The sequence below is a fragment of the Palaemon carinicauda genome, chromosome 2 (assembly GCF_036898095.1).
Source record: "Palaemon carinicauda isolate YSFRI2023 chromosome 2, ASM3689809v2, whole genome shotgun sequence".
In the NCBI taxonomy this organism is placed as follows: Eukaryota; Metazoa; Arthropoda; class Malacostraca; order Decapoda; family Palaemonidae; genus Palaemon; species Palaemon carinicauda.
This window is the reverse complement of record NC_090726.1, coordinates 42,946,666-42,961,665: the sequence shown is the minus strand read 5'-3', so window position 1 is coordinate 42,961,665 and position 15,000 is coordinate 42,946,666. Positions and strand designations below refer to the sequence as shown.

Genomic DNA, 15,000 nt, shown 5'->3' with positions numbered 1-15,000 from the left:
TGTTTTGCTAGTGAAAGGCACCAGTTTTCCGCAGATATTTCTTTTTGTTTCTCGTTGTGAAAGGCCACAGTTTTCTGCAAATATTTCTTTTTGTTTTGCTAGTGAAAGGCCACAATTTTTCTGCAGATTTTTGTTTTGCTAGTGAAAGGCAACAGTTTTCTGCAGATTTTTGTTTTTGTTTTGCTAGTGAAAGGCAACAGTTTTCTGCAAAATTTTGTTTTTGTTTTGCGAGTGAAAGGCAACAGTTTTCTGCAAAATTTTGTTTTTGTTTTGCTAGTGAAAGGCAACAGTTTTCTGAAGATATTTCTTTTTGTTTCTCGTAGTGAAAGGCCACAGTTTTCTGCAGATTTTTGTTTTGTGTTCTGCTAGTGGAAGGCAACTATTTTCTGCAGATTTTTGTTTTTGTTTTGCTAGTGAAAGGCCACATTTTCTTCAGATTTTAGTTTTTGTTATGCTAGTAAAAGGCCATATTTTTTTCTGCAGATTTCCGTTTTTGTTTTGCTAGTGAAAGGCAACAGTTTTCTGCAGATATTTCGTTTTGTTCTGCTAGTGAAAGGCCACAGTTTTTCTGCAGATTTTTTATTTTTATTTGATAGTGAAAGGCCACAATTTTTTGCAGATTTCTCTCTTTGTTTTGCTAGTGAAAGGTTACAACAGTTTTCTGCAGATTTTTGTTTTTTTTCTGCTTGTGAAAGCCCAAAATTTTGTATTTTTTTTTCTTTGCAAGTAAAAGGCCACAATGTCTACAGAATTTTGTTTTTTGTTCTAATGAAATGCCAACAATTTTTGTTCATTTTTCTTTCTTTTGTTATTCTAGTAAAAGCCCAATTTTTCTGCAGGATTTTAGTTTTTGTTAATCAATAAATTTTCCCTCCAATTATCCCAGTTCTGGGGCAACTGCTTGACCCATTCAACAAGCCAATATTTTACTTACTACCCTTTCAAGACCATACGGTCTTATAAACTGCCTTCCTTCATCACAGAAGACCAACGAGGCACCTGCCTTAAATGTCTGCTTTTTCACAGATCTAACCCTTCCTATCCCCTTTCACCAGGGTATGACTATTCACTATCATCCTTACCCGAAGGAAGAGGAGCATGGTCTCATATATATATATATATATATATATATATATATATATATATATATATATATATATATATGTATATATATATATTTATATATATACATACATATATATATATATATATATATATATATATATATATATATATATACATGTACATATTTATACATATATATATATGTATATATATATATGCATATATATATATGTATATATATGTATAAATATACATATATATACATATATATTCATATATATACATATATAATTTATATGTATGTATATATATATATATGTATATATATACATATATATATGTATATAATATATATATGTACATAATATATATATGTACAGTATATATATATATATATATATATATATATATATATATATATATATATATATATATATATATATATATCTCAAGACACTTGCTCTTTAATATATATGAGCTTATCTCATGCGTATGGTATAACTTTTTTGTTTCCACTTTTATTCTTTTTATTTAATTAAAATATATCCATTAAAGTTGAAAGCAGAAATTTAGTTAATTCCCGCATTTCTAGTTGTGTTTTGATAGTTTCTAGTTTCTGTCACACACTGTCTGCCAGCTACCGTCATTTCTAGTTGTGTATTTCTAGTTTCTGCTCGGCCACCAACACTTATCTGCCAGCTGCCTGTCTCAGGCAGTCCTCTGCCACCAATAGCCTGCCACCTGCCGGTCCTAGGCAGTCCTCTGCCACCTGCTTAGTCCTCTGCCACCAACATTAAGTGCCAGCTGCCGGTCTCAGGCAGTCTCTGCCACCAACACTTATCTGCCAGCTGCCTGTCTGAGGCAGTCCTCTGCCACCAATAGCCTGCCACCTGCTGGTCCTAGGCAGTCCTCTGCCACCTGCTTAGTCCTCTGCCACCAACATTAAGTGCCAGCTGCCGGTCTCAGGCAGTCTCTGCCACCAACACTTATCTGCCAGCTGCCTGTCTGAGGCAGTCCTCTGCCACCAATAGCCTGCCACCTGCTGGTCCTAGGCAGTCCTCTGCCACCTGCTTAGTCCTCTGCCACCAACATTAAGTGCCAGCTGCCGGTCTCAGGCAATCTCTGCCACCAACACTTATCTGCCAGCTGCCTGTCTGAGGCAGTCCTCTGCCACCAGCAGTCTGCCACCTGCCGGTCCTAGGCAGTCCTCTGCCACCAGCAGTCTGCCACCTGCCGGTCCTAGGCAGTCCTCTGCCACCTGCTTAGTCCTCTGCCACCAACATTAAGTGCCAGCTGCCGGTCTCAGGCAGTCTCTGCCACCAACACTTATCTGCCAGCTGCCTGTCTGAGGCAGTCCTCTGCCACCAATAGCCTGCCACCTGCTGGTCCTAGGCAGTCCTCTGCCACCTGCTTAGTCCTCTGCCACCAACATTAAGTGCCAGCTGCCGGTCTCAGGCAGTCTCTGCCACCAACACTTATCTGCCAGCTGCCTGTCTGAGGCAGTCCTCTGCCACCAATAGCCTGCCACCTGCTGGTCCTAGGCAGTCCTCTGCCACCTGCTTAGTCCTCTGCCACCAACATTAAGTGCCAGCTGCCGGTCTCAGGCAGTCTCTGCCACCAACACTTATCTGCCAGCTGCCTGTCTGAGGCAGTCCTCTGCCACCAATAGCCTGCCACCTGCCGGTTCTAGGCAGTCCTCTGCCACCTGCCTAGTCCTCTGCCACCAACATTAAGTGCCAGCTGCCGGTCTCAGGCAGTCTCTGCCACCAACACTTATCTGCCAGCTGCCTGTCTGAGGCAGTCCTCTGCCACCAATAGCCTGCCACCTGCCGGTTCTAGGCAGTCCTCTGCCACCTGCCTAGTCCTCTGCCACCAACATTAAGTGCCAGCTGCCGGTCTCAGGCAATCTCTGCCACCAACACTTATCTGCCAGCTGCCTGTCTGAGGCAGTCCTCTGCCACCAGCAGTCTGCCACCTGCCGGTCCTAGGCAGTTCTCTGCCACCAGCAGTCCGCCACCTGCCGGTCCTAGGCAGTCCTCTGCCACCAGCAGTCTGCCACCTGCCTAGTCCTCTGCCACCAACATTAAGTGCCAGCTGTCTGTCTCAGGCAGTTTCTGCCACCAACACTTATCTGCCAGCTGCCTGTCTGAGGCAGTCCTCTGCCACCAATAGCCTGCCACCTGCCGGTCCTAGGCAGTCCTCTGCCACCTACCTAGTCCTCTGCCACCAACATTAAGTGCCAGCTGCCGGTCTCAGGCAATCTCTGCCACCAACACTTATCTTCCAGCTACCTGTCTGAGGTAGTCCTCTGCCACCAATAGCCTGCCACCTGCCGGTCCTAGGCAGTCCTCTGCCACCTGCTTAGTCCTCTGCCACCAACATTAAGTGCCAGCTGCCGGTCTCAGGCAGTCTCTGCCACCAACACTTATCTGCCAGCTGCCTGTCTGAGGCAGTCCTCTGCCACCAATAGCCTGCCACCTGCTGGTCCTAGGCAGTCCTCTGCCACCTGCTTAGTCCTCTGCCACCAACATTAAGTGCCAGCTGCCGGTCTCAGGCAGTCTCTGCCACCAACACTTATCTGCCAGCTGCCTGTCTGAGGCAGTCCTCTGCCACCAATAGCCTGCCACCTGCCGGTTCTAGGCAGTCCTCTGCCACCTGCCTAGTCCTCTGCCACCAACATTAAGTGCCAGCTGCCGGTCTCAGGCAGTCTCTGCCACCAACACTTATCTGCCAGCTGCCTGTCTGAGGCAGTCCTCTGCCACCAATAGCCTGCCACCTGCCGGTTCTAGGCAGTCCTCTGCCACCTGCCTAGTCCTCTGCCACCAACATTAAGTGCCAGCTGCCGGTCTCAGGCAATCTCTGCCACCAACACTTATCTGCCAGCTGCCTGTCTGAGGCAGTCCTCTGCCACCAGCAGTCTGCCACCTGCCGGTCCTAGGCAGTCCTCTGCCACCAGCAGTCTGCCACCTGCCGGTCCTAGGCAGTCCTCTGCCACCAGCAGTCTGCCACCTGCCTAGTCCTCTGCCACCAACATTAAGTGCCAGCTGTCTGTCTCAGGCAGTTTCTGCCACCAACGCTTATCTGCCAGCTGCCTGTCTGAGGCAGTCCTCTGCCACCAATAGCCTGCCACCTGCCGGTCCTAGGCAGTCCTCTGCCACCTACCTAGTTTTCTGCCACCAACATTAAGTGCCAGCTGCCGGTCTCAGGCAATCTCTGCCACCAACACTTATCTTCCAGCTGCCGGTCTCAGGCAAGCAGTCCTTAGTGCAGTCGTCTCTTGCATTTGTCGATGATATATTTCCCTGCCTTTTTGCATTCACCTCCGGACCAGCTTCTTTCATTTTGATTTATGGCTTCGTTTATCATCAGTTAGATCGAGAGCTTACCTGAATGGCGACCCTATCAAGAAGTGAAATTTATTGACTCTCAATACATTTTGCATGTTTACATATATGTAGTTAATTTGGGAATTATGTAAAAATTATGGAATCGTATGAATTTCTTGAAGTTTTTTTTTTTTCTTTAAGTTATAGATTATGTGTAAGATATTCATACCACTTGATATTAACCGGGGACTTAAGTTAGATGAATTTTTTTAAAGGAGTTTTGATTTAAGGATTAATCAAAAAGCAGCTTTGATTTAGGGATTAATTGAAAGCAGGTTTGATTTAGGGATTAATTGAAAGCAGGTTTGATTTAGGGATTAATTAAAGGCAGGTTTGATTTAGGGATCAATTAAAAGCCGCTTTGATTTAGGGATTAATTAAAAGCAGCTTTGATTTAGGGATTAATTAAAAGCAGCCTTGATTTAGGGATTAATTAAAAGCAGCTTTGATTTAGGGATTAATTAAAAGCAGCTTTGAATTAGGGATTAATTAAAAGCAGCTTTGATTTAGGGATTAATTAAAAGCAGCCTTGATTTAGGGATTAATTAAAAGCAGCTTTGATTTAGGGATTAATTGAACGCAGCTTTGATTTAGGGATTAATTAAAAGCAGGTTTGATTTAGGGATTAATTAAAAGCAGGTTTGATTTAGGGATTAATTAAAAGCAGCCTTGATTTAGGGATTAATTAAAAGCAGCTTTGATTTAGGGATTAATTAAAAACAGCTTTGATTTAGGGATTAATTAAAAGCAGCCTTGATTTAGGGATTAATTAAAAGCAGCTTTGAATTAGGGATTAATTAAAAGCAGCTTTGATTTAGGGATTAATTAAAAGCAGCCTTGATTTAGGGATTAATTAAAAGCAGCTTTGATTTAGGGATTAATTGAACGCAGCTTTGATTTAGGGATTAATTAAAAGCAGGTTTGATTTAGGGATTAATTAAAAGCAGGTTTGATTTAGGGATTAATTAAAAGCAGCCTTGATTTAGGGATTAATTAAAAGCAGCTTTGATTTAGGGATTAATTAAAAACAGCTTTGATTTAGGGATTAATTAAAAGCAGCCTTGATTTAGGGATTAATTAAAAGCAGCTTTGATTTAGGGATTAATTAAAAGCAGCTTTGATTTAGGGATTAATTAAAAGCAGCTTTGATTTAGGGATTAATTAAAAGCAGCCTTGATTTAGGGATTAATTAAAAGCAGCCTTGATTTAGGGATTAATCAAAAGCAGCTTTGATTTAGGGATTAATTAAAAGCAGGTTTGATTTAGGGATTAATTAAAAGCAGCCTTGATTTAGGGATTAATTAAAAGCAGCCTTGATTTAGGGATTAATTAAAACTAGCTTTGATTTAGGGATTAATTAAAAGCAGGTTTGATTTAGGGATTAATTAAAAGCAGGTTTTATTTAGGGATTAATTAAAAGCAGCTTTGATTTAGGGATTAATTAAAAGCAGCTTTGATTTAGGGATTAATTAAAAGCAGGTTTGATTTAGGGATTAATTAAAAGGTTTAGGGATTAATTAAAAGCAGCTTTGATTTAGGAATTAAATACAAGCAGCTTTGATTTAGGAATCAAATACAAGCAGCTTTGATTTAAGAATTAAATACAAGCAGCTTTGATTTAGGAATTAATTAGAAGCAGCTTTAATTTAGGGATTAAATACAAGCAGCCTTGATTTAGGGATTAAATACAAGCAGCTTTGATTAAGGTAATAATTAGAATGATAAGATTTTAGTTGTTACAATTGAAAAACGAAAGTAAGTTAAAAAGAAAATGGGCTTTTTATCAGTCAATTAATTTACTTATTTTTATAATAAGAGATCAAACGCTGCTGAGACTCTTGTGTATTTGATTATATGACTTCGTGCTGTAATAGTGTTGGAAATTAAGTCTTTCAATGCTTTTATCCTTTTTTTTCGCTCATGAATTGTGGAGGCAAAGGACAGTGACAATGCCTTAGAGTCTGACCATATATATATATATATATATATATATATATATATATATATATATATATATATATATATATATATATACCTTTACCTTTATATATATATATATATATATATATATATATATATATATATATATATATATATATCTATATACACATACATTAATTATATATATGTGTATTTCATATAAGTAATAATGCCATCAAATGCAGTGATTCAATAAGGACAATAAAAGTACCAAAGTAATTAATATTCTTTCCATTTACCTACAAGTCTTACATACTACTATACAGCAATGAAATTGATTACATCATGATCATATCAACACTGGACTGGCCCTGGAATGCAATGCCAGGGGAGACTCCAGACTCAACGTTGGTTCAAATACCTTTAAGTTTTCGTTTTTTACAATTTCTTTTATTGGTTGACAAAATAGCTAAACAGGACTTGGGTTACCGAGGGAAGCAGAGACGAATGCTTGGCACTGGCTAGTTGATGTATCTTCTTGGGGCTGAAAGGAGACACTAAAACCATTGTTCTCTAGTCTTGGGTAGTGTCATAGCCTCTGTGCCATTATCTTTCATTGTATTGGGGTAGTACACTCAGGGACACTGACCATAGTTCTCTAGTCTTGGGTAGTGACATAGCCTCTGTGCCATCATCTTCCACTGTATTGGGGTAGCACACTCAGGGACACTGACCATAGTTCTCTAGTCTTGGGTAGTGACATAGCCTCTGTGCCATTATCTTCTAGTCTTGGGTAGTGTCATAGCCTCTGTACCATTATCTTGCACTGTATTGGGGTTGTACACTCAGGGACACTAACCATAGTTCTCTAGTCTTGGGTAGTGCCATAGCCTCTGTACCATGGTCTTCCACTGTATTGGGTTAGAGTTCTCTTGCTTGAGGGTACATTCGGGCACACTATTCTATCAGTTTTCTTATTTTCTTTCTCAAACTATTGTTCTCTAGTCTTGGGTAGTGCCATAGGTTCTACCACGGTCTTTCACTGTCTGGGGTTAGAATTATCTTGTTTGGGGTAAACTGAAGGACACTTCTGTTTCCTTTCTTGGCTATTTTCCCTGTTGGAACCCTTGGGTATATAGCATCCTGCTTTTCCCGGTAGGGGTGTAGCTTAGCTAATAATGATAATCATAATAATAATAATAATAATTATAATAATGATATTAATAATCAAGGTACCTGTGTCATTTTTGCATTCAAAGGGGACAAAGCTACTTGTCAGGATTTTCTGTTATGTCAGCATTTAGATTTATTCAAGTGGGAATTGGGAATTACTTAACATTTTCTCATTTCGTCTTATTTATTCTTTAATTTCCCCCGTGAAAGGGTTTTAATTTACAAGCTGATATTCCTCCATCCTCTTCCGCAAAGGAAATGTCTTTAGTGTATAATTTGTAAACAAAATATAGTTAGGAAGAAGGTATGTCTTGTTAATATGTTTATCTTATGTTAGAATTTGTAGCTCTTGTTATTACACTGGCAACAATATCAGTTATTATTTCTAAGCTTCTTTTTTTAGTTCATTCTATGGCAAACTAAATATTGAAGAAATATTCCATGCTTTTCGATCCCAACAGAATTCAAGTAACTAAACTCAATTTTATTTTTTAACGAGGCTCGTTTGCACTGACTCACAGGGGTGCCCTTTTAGCTCGGAAAAGTTTCCTATTAGCTGATTGGGTAGAATTATTTTGTCCAACCAATGAGCTAGCAGGAAACCTTTCCTAGCTAAATGGCAATGTTTCCTACTTGCTGATTGGTTAGAATTATTTTGTCCAACCAATCAGCTAGTAGGAAACGTTTCAGAGCTAAAAGGGCCCTGTTTTCTATTAGCTGATTGGTTAGAATTATTTTGTCCAACCAATTAGCTAGTAGGAAACGTTTCAGAGCTAAAAGGGCAAAGTCTCCTATTGGCTGATTGGTTAGAATTATTTTGTCCAACCAATGAGCTAGCAGGAAACGTTTCAGAGCTAAAGGGGCAAAGTTTCCTACTAGCTGATTGGTTAGAATTATTTTGTCCAACCAATCAGCTAGTAGGAAACGTTTCCGAGCTAAAAGGGCACCCCTGCGAGTCGGTGCAAATGCGCCTCATTAAAAAAAAAAAAAAAAAATAAGAGTTTAGTTGTCATTCGTCTCTAGATGTCACTTTTTGTTTTCACTCTGGGAAACAAAACGGACAACTAACCTTCCAAATTGTGACACCTGTTTCTGATAGTGAATTAATCAAGGCTTCAGACACCCGTTCGCAACCAGCAGGATCTCTTAAGGATGTTTGAGATCCTCCATTTTTAAAGAAAGGATTATATTTACATACCACGATAATCCTTACTTTGCATTATCAATTTGGATCCTGAGAAGTCTCATTACTCTAGTGGAGTCATGAATAAATAAATCCGATCTTATATGACCCCAAAGGTTCCACAACTCTCTTTCAATAATCACCTGTTTTCTGTCTTCATTGACAATTAAACGCCGAGGACAATCCCAAAGGATCCACAACTTCCTTTTGATAATCAGTTGTTTTCTATGTCTTCGACTGAACGTCGAGGACAATACCAAAGGATCCACAATTCACTTTTAATAATCGTCTGTTTTTTACGTCTTCGGTGACGGCTAAGCGCCGAGGACAATCTCAAAGGATCCACATCTCCCACTTATTAATGAACTCTTTTCTGTCTTCGGTTGACGGCTAACCAGCGAGGACAATCCCAAAGGCTCCACAACTCCCTTTTAATAATCATCTGTTTTCTGTCTTCGGTGACGAATAAACGCCAAGTAAAATTCCAAGGGATCAACAACTCTCTCTAATTGATCTGCTCTTTTCTGTCTTCATTTGACGACTAAACGCCGAGGACAATCCCAAAGGATCCACAGCCCCCACTTATTAATCAGGTCTTTTCTATCTTCATTTGACGACTAAACGTCGAGGACAATCCCAAAGGATCCACAGCCCCCACTTATTAATCAGGTCTTTTCTATCTTCATTTGACGACTAAACGTCGAGGACAATCCCAAAGGATCCACAACTCCCGCTTATTAATCAGCTAGTTCCAAAATTACACGAATCCCACCTCCCTTCGCTTTCCTTCCTCACCAACAAACCCCCTCCGCTCTCATGGTATTCGGACGGGAGAGTGACAGGGCTTTGCTGATGTCTTGCGCCACCGCTGGAGGGGTTCTGGTCGAAGTGCAGAGGTTGGAAGCTGCTGCTGCAGCTGCCGCCGCTGCCGCTGCTGCTGCTGCTACCCCGGCAGAGGACGTCGGAGGCACGAATGGGGAGCTGGACGATGACGAAAGCGAAGTGGAGGGCGAAGTAATGGACGTCGATAAAGAGGCCCTGAGCGGGCTGGAGGCTTGGCTCAGGAGGGAGGACGTTGAAAGGGCGGGCGGCGTGAACGGACACACTGGGAACAAGGGCAGAAGCCCCGGGAACTGTGCGTGAGGCAATCCGAGGGGCAGCAACGGAGGAGGGTGGCAGTCCAGTCCCGGCAACCTGTCTCCAGGCAGGAGGTACTCGTGGAGTCTGTGGGCGGGCGAGGTGATGGTGCTGTCCCGCGAAAGGGCGGCCATGGGGGCCAGGCATCGCAGCGACTGGGAGAAGGATCCGAGGGTGGCTCCCAAGGGCGGAAGCGGTCCGTCGAGGCCTCTCTCCCTAATCATCTTCTTCGTCTTGTACCTGTGATTCTGGAACCAAATCTTGATCTGGGTCGGAGTGAGATCCAGAAGTGAAGCCAGGTGCTCCCTTTCCGGAGCCGAGAGATAGCGCTGCTGACGGAAGCGCCTCTCCAGCTCGTAGGTCTGCGCCTTGCTGAAGAGGATGCGCCGCTTGCGCTTACGCCCCGTCGATTCCAGTTCCTCCTCGACGCAGTCGTCGACTTCTATGGCCTCCATGTCGTCCTCCGGAGGGGTTAAGGACGCCGTTGGCTGTTCCGTGGAGTCGGCAGCCGCTTGGATGGCGCTGTGAGGCTCGTGGAGTTGGAGACTGTCTTCATTGTTGTTTGATCTCCTGCCCTCTGGCGACGCCGCTCTTTCTGGAAAGGGAAGAAGGCGCCAATGAATATATATAATATTGAATTTTTAATTTTTGTCATAGACTTTAACATTAAGACAATTGTAATGTAATAATTGGATTATTATTATTATTATTATTATTATTATTATTATTATTATTATTATTATTATTATTATTATTATTTTGTAATGGTAGTAAGTATACAGTATAAAATATTTTTTTTTGTAATATAAATTTTAACAATAGGACAATTATACTGTAATCATTGGATCATTATTATTATTATTATTATTATTATTATTATTATTATTATTATCATTATTATTATTATTATTATTACTATTATTATTACTATTATTATTACAATTATTATTATAATAATGACAATAATAATAATAATTATTATTATTATTAATGTTATTTTAAGTTACGGCACTATTTGAAAAAGCATGTACGATATTCAATAGTTGAAGTTGAAATTAATTACATAAAAATAGCTTATGAAATTTGACATCGTTATCAATTTCATAATAAAAATTTGATAATTTCAATATGTTTATCTCAATGTTATTACTTTCAAATATCAATTTTTATATTGCAGTTTAGGCCGGCCATTTTATCTCTTTCTATTATTATTATTATTATTATTATTATTATTATTATTATTATTATTATTATTATTATTATTATTACTTGCTAAGCTATAACCCTAGTTGAAAAAGAAGATGCTACAAGCCCAAGGTCTCGAACGGGGGAAAATAAGCCACTGAGGAAAGTAAATAAGGAAATAAATAAACGATATAAGAAGTAATGGAAAATTTAAATAAAATACATACATATATGTGTGTGTATATATATATATATATATATATATATATATATATATATATATATATATATATATATATATATATATACTGTATATATATATATATATATATATATATATATATATATATATATGTATATATATATATATATATATATATATATATATATATATATATATATAAATACTGTGTATATATACTGTGTATATATACTGTATATATATATATATATATATATATATATATATATATATATATATATATATATATATATAAATACTGTGTATATATATATATATATATATATATATATATATATATATATATATATATATATTTATATGATATAGGGATATACGTGTTTATGTTTTTATCCGTAAATATCATTTGTTAATGCATGTATGTATGTATGTATGTATGATTTAGTTACATGTACACGCCATTATACCGCATTCATTTTGTATTTACATTCTGTTTCCACATCGTATATAAACACCCAATTAACAATGAATAAATTCACACAACGGCCCTCGCACCCCTACCTCGTTACAGACGGCCAACGAATAATCCGTATTAGCGCTTATAAAAGGAAAACCAATTTCGGGCTTTAAATACAATTACCTACTTATCCGGACGCAATCGGTTAAATACAATTACTCGCTTATCCGGATGCAACCGGTTAAATGCAATTGCTCACTTAGCCGTACGCAATCGGTTAAATGCAATTACTCACTTATCCGGACGCAATCGGTTTAATACAATTGCTCACTTATCCGTACGCAATCGGTTTAATACAATTGCTCACTTATCGGAGCGCAGCCGGTTAAATGCAATTGCTCACTTATCCGAACGCAGCCGGTTAAATACAATTACTTTCTTATCTGAACGCAATCGGTTAAATACAATTACTCACCTATCCGAACGCAGCCGGTTAAATACAATTACTTTCTTATCTGAACGCAATCGGTTAAATACAATTACTCACTTATCCGGACGCAATTGGTTGATTACAATTACTCGCTTATCCGAACTCATTCGGACGCTGTGCGTATTCACTGTCCGCCTGTCCGGAATTAAGATATCCGGTTGGATGATCAATTGTCGGGTTATTTTTGATATTCATGACGTCACGCTGTGCGTAATGTATTTTAATGTATATTGGTAAACGTAGTCCTTTTTTTTTTTTTTTTTTTCCACGGGGTGTTGATTTACATGATAATAAGCGTGAAATTCAATGATTTAAGTATTTAAACATGAATGTAGTTATGTAAACATGTATCGGTTAACAATTGACAATGTTTTTTATTCGAAATTTTATGTTTTTAAACAGTGTTATTGAAAAGTTCCCTAATTTCAGTGGGTGTTTGTTTGCATGATAATGAATGTGAAATGCATTCATTTATGTATGTTAATATGAATGTAGGTATATAAAAAAGTAAGGGTAGAATAGACTCTTTAGTTATGGTAAGCAGCTCTTCTAGGAGAAGACACTACAAAATCAAACCCTTAGGCCCTGCACTAGCCACTCTGTGGCACCACAAGTGGCCGCGCAAACTAGCCACTCTGTGGCACCACAAGTGGCCGCGCAAAGTGGCGGGCCAGAGCACACTAGCCACTTTTTAGAGCCACAAGTTGCGACCACATAAAGGAAATTATCACATGAAAGAGGGTGTTTTGTACCCGTAGACTTATCGGGATTACTAATTTTGGCGTAAAAATATTGCTCGATTTATCGTTATCATGTGTATATAAAGACGTATGTTAATATAATAAGTCTTGGGTAGTGCCATAGCCTCGGTACCATGATCGTCCACTGTCTTGGATTAGAGTTCTCTTGCTTGAGGGTACACTCGGGCACACTATTCTATCTTGTTTCTCTTCCTCTTGTTTTTGTTAAAGTTTTTGATAGTTTGTATGGAGATTTTTATTTAATGCTGTTACAAGTCTTAAAATATTGTATGTTTCCTCTTTTCCTTTCCTTACTGGGCTACTTTCCCTGTTGGAGCCCCTGGGCTTATCGTTATAGCAACCTGCTTTTACGACTAGGGTTGTAGCTTAGCAAATAATAATATTGATAATAGTAATATAGGTTAATGGTGTTTTTATATTAATTTTTTAGGTACAAATATAATTTTAGATTAATGAAATAGAATATTAAATGCAGGACATTGTTTAAAATAGTTTTAAAATATCCAAGTGCTCTCTCTCTCTCTCTCTCTCTCTCCTCTCTCTCTCTCTCTCTCTCTCTCTCTCTCCTCTCTCTCTCTCTCTCTCTCTCTCTCTCCTTTATTGCCATTCTGAGCTCCCCTTTCCGGAGGAGATAAAGACAGAGGCTGATGGTGTGGAAATATGAATGAGGTAACAATTACTACCGACCATACATTAAAAGAGAGAGAGTGAGGAGAGGAGAGAGAGAGAGAGAGAGAGAGAGAGAGAGAGAGAGAGAGAGAGAGAGAGAGAGAGAGAGAGAGAGAGCTCTATAAGAGAAGGAAGCATTATAAGAGATAAAAGAAAATATAAATCTTATCTAAATTCTTACGAGACAAAAACTATCATTGTGTTCCAGAAGAGAGAGAGAGAGAGAGAGGGAGAGCGAGAGAGAGAGAGAGAGAGAGAGAGAGAGAGAGAGAGAGAGAGGAGGAGAGAGATCTTTTAAAGAAGGTAACAATATAGAGATAAAGAAAATATGTATTTTTATCTAAATTCTTGCGAGATAAAAACATTAATTGTATTCCAGGAGAGAGAGGAGAGAGAGGGAGAGAGAGAGAGAGAGAGAGAGAGAGAGAGAGAGAGAGAGAGGAGAGAGAGAGAGATCTTTTAAAGAAGGTAACAATATAAGAGATAAGGAAAACATTTATTTTATCTAAATCCTTGCGAGACAAAAACAATCATTGTATTCCAGAAGAGAGAGAGAGAGAGAGAGAGAGAGAGAGAGAGAGAGAGAGAGAGAGAGAGAGAGAGAGAGAGAGAGAGCTTTTAAAGAAGGTAACAATATAAGAGATAAGGAAAATATATATTTGATCTAAATTTTCACGAGATAAAAATATTATTATTTGTATTCCAGTGAAATACTGAAATTATACATTATATTTTTGAGATTATTTTAACTAGCAGTCTCAAATAATAATGTTTGTGAGGATTCTATGTGTCTACGATTATAAATATTTTTATTTATGGTTATTTATATTTTTATAGATATAATCAACACACACACAAACGCACGCAAACAGGGGTGAAAACATAACCTCCTTCCAACTTCGTTAGGGCAGGTAAAAAAGAACATAACAGAAAAATTAAAGTCATAAGTAATAAATCTATGATAACTTCAAATAATTCAAGAAACAAAGAACAGAATTGTTATTATTATTATTATTATTATCATAATAATAATTATTATTATTATTATCATAATAATTATTATTATTATTATTATTATTATTATTATTATTATTATTATATTATCCTAATTATTATTATATTAGCATAAGTATTATTATTTTTATTTACTATTATTATTATTATTATATTATCGTATTATCATCATCATCATTATTATTATTATTAATAGTTATTATTATTATTATTATTATAATTGTTATTATTATTATTATCATAATTATTATTATTACTGTTATTATTATCATAATTATTATTATTACTATTATCATCATCATCATCATTATTATTAGTATTATTATTATTATCATTATTATTATTATTATTAATGTAC

At 37.9% G+C, this 15,000-nt stretch overlaps 2 protein-coding genes across 3 annotated transcripts in view; one reads left to right on the top strand and one right to left on the bottom strand.

The window, feature by feature from the left end:
• Positions 1 to 15,000, top strand: part of LOC137624290 (heparan sulfate 2-O-sulfotransferase pipe-like) — a 337,135-nt gene that overhangs the window by 68,473 nt on the left and 253,662 nt on the right. The window lies entirely within an intron of this gene.
• LOC137616268 (homeobox protein Nkx-2.5-like) lies at positions 9,519 to 11,713 on the bottom strand. Its single transcript, XM_068345893.1, has 3 exons — positions 11,701 to 11,713; positions 11,177 to 11,206; positions 9,519 to 10,459 (listed from the first exon to the last, which is right to left on the bottom strand). Exons 1-3 carry the CDS (start codon positions 11,711 to 11,713, stop codon positions 9,519 to 9,521), a joined length of 984 nt encoding a protein of 327 aa, XP_068201994.1.

Coding starts and splice junctions, on each gene's coding strand:
- LOC137616268 (XM_068345893.1), bottom strand. Junction 10,460..11,176: donor TCCCCCGTTCGAGACCTTGG/GCTTGTAGCATC, acceptor TTCCCTTTCCAG/AAAGAGCGGCGTCGCCAGAG.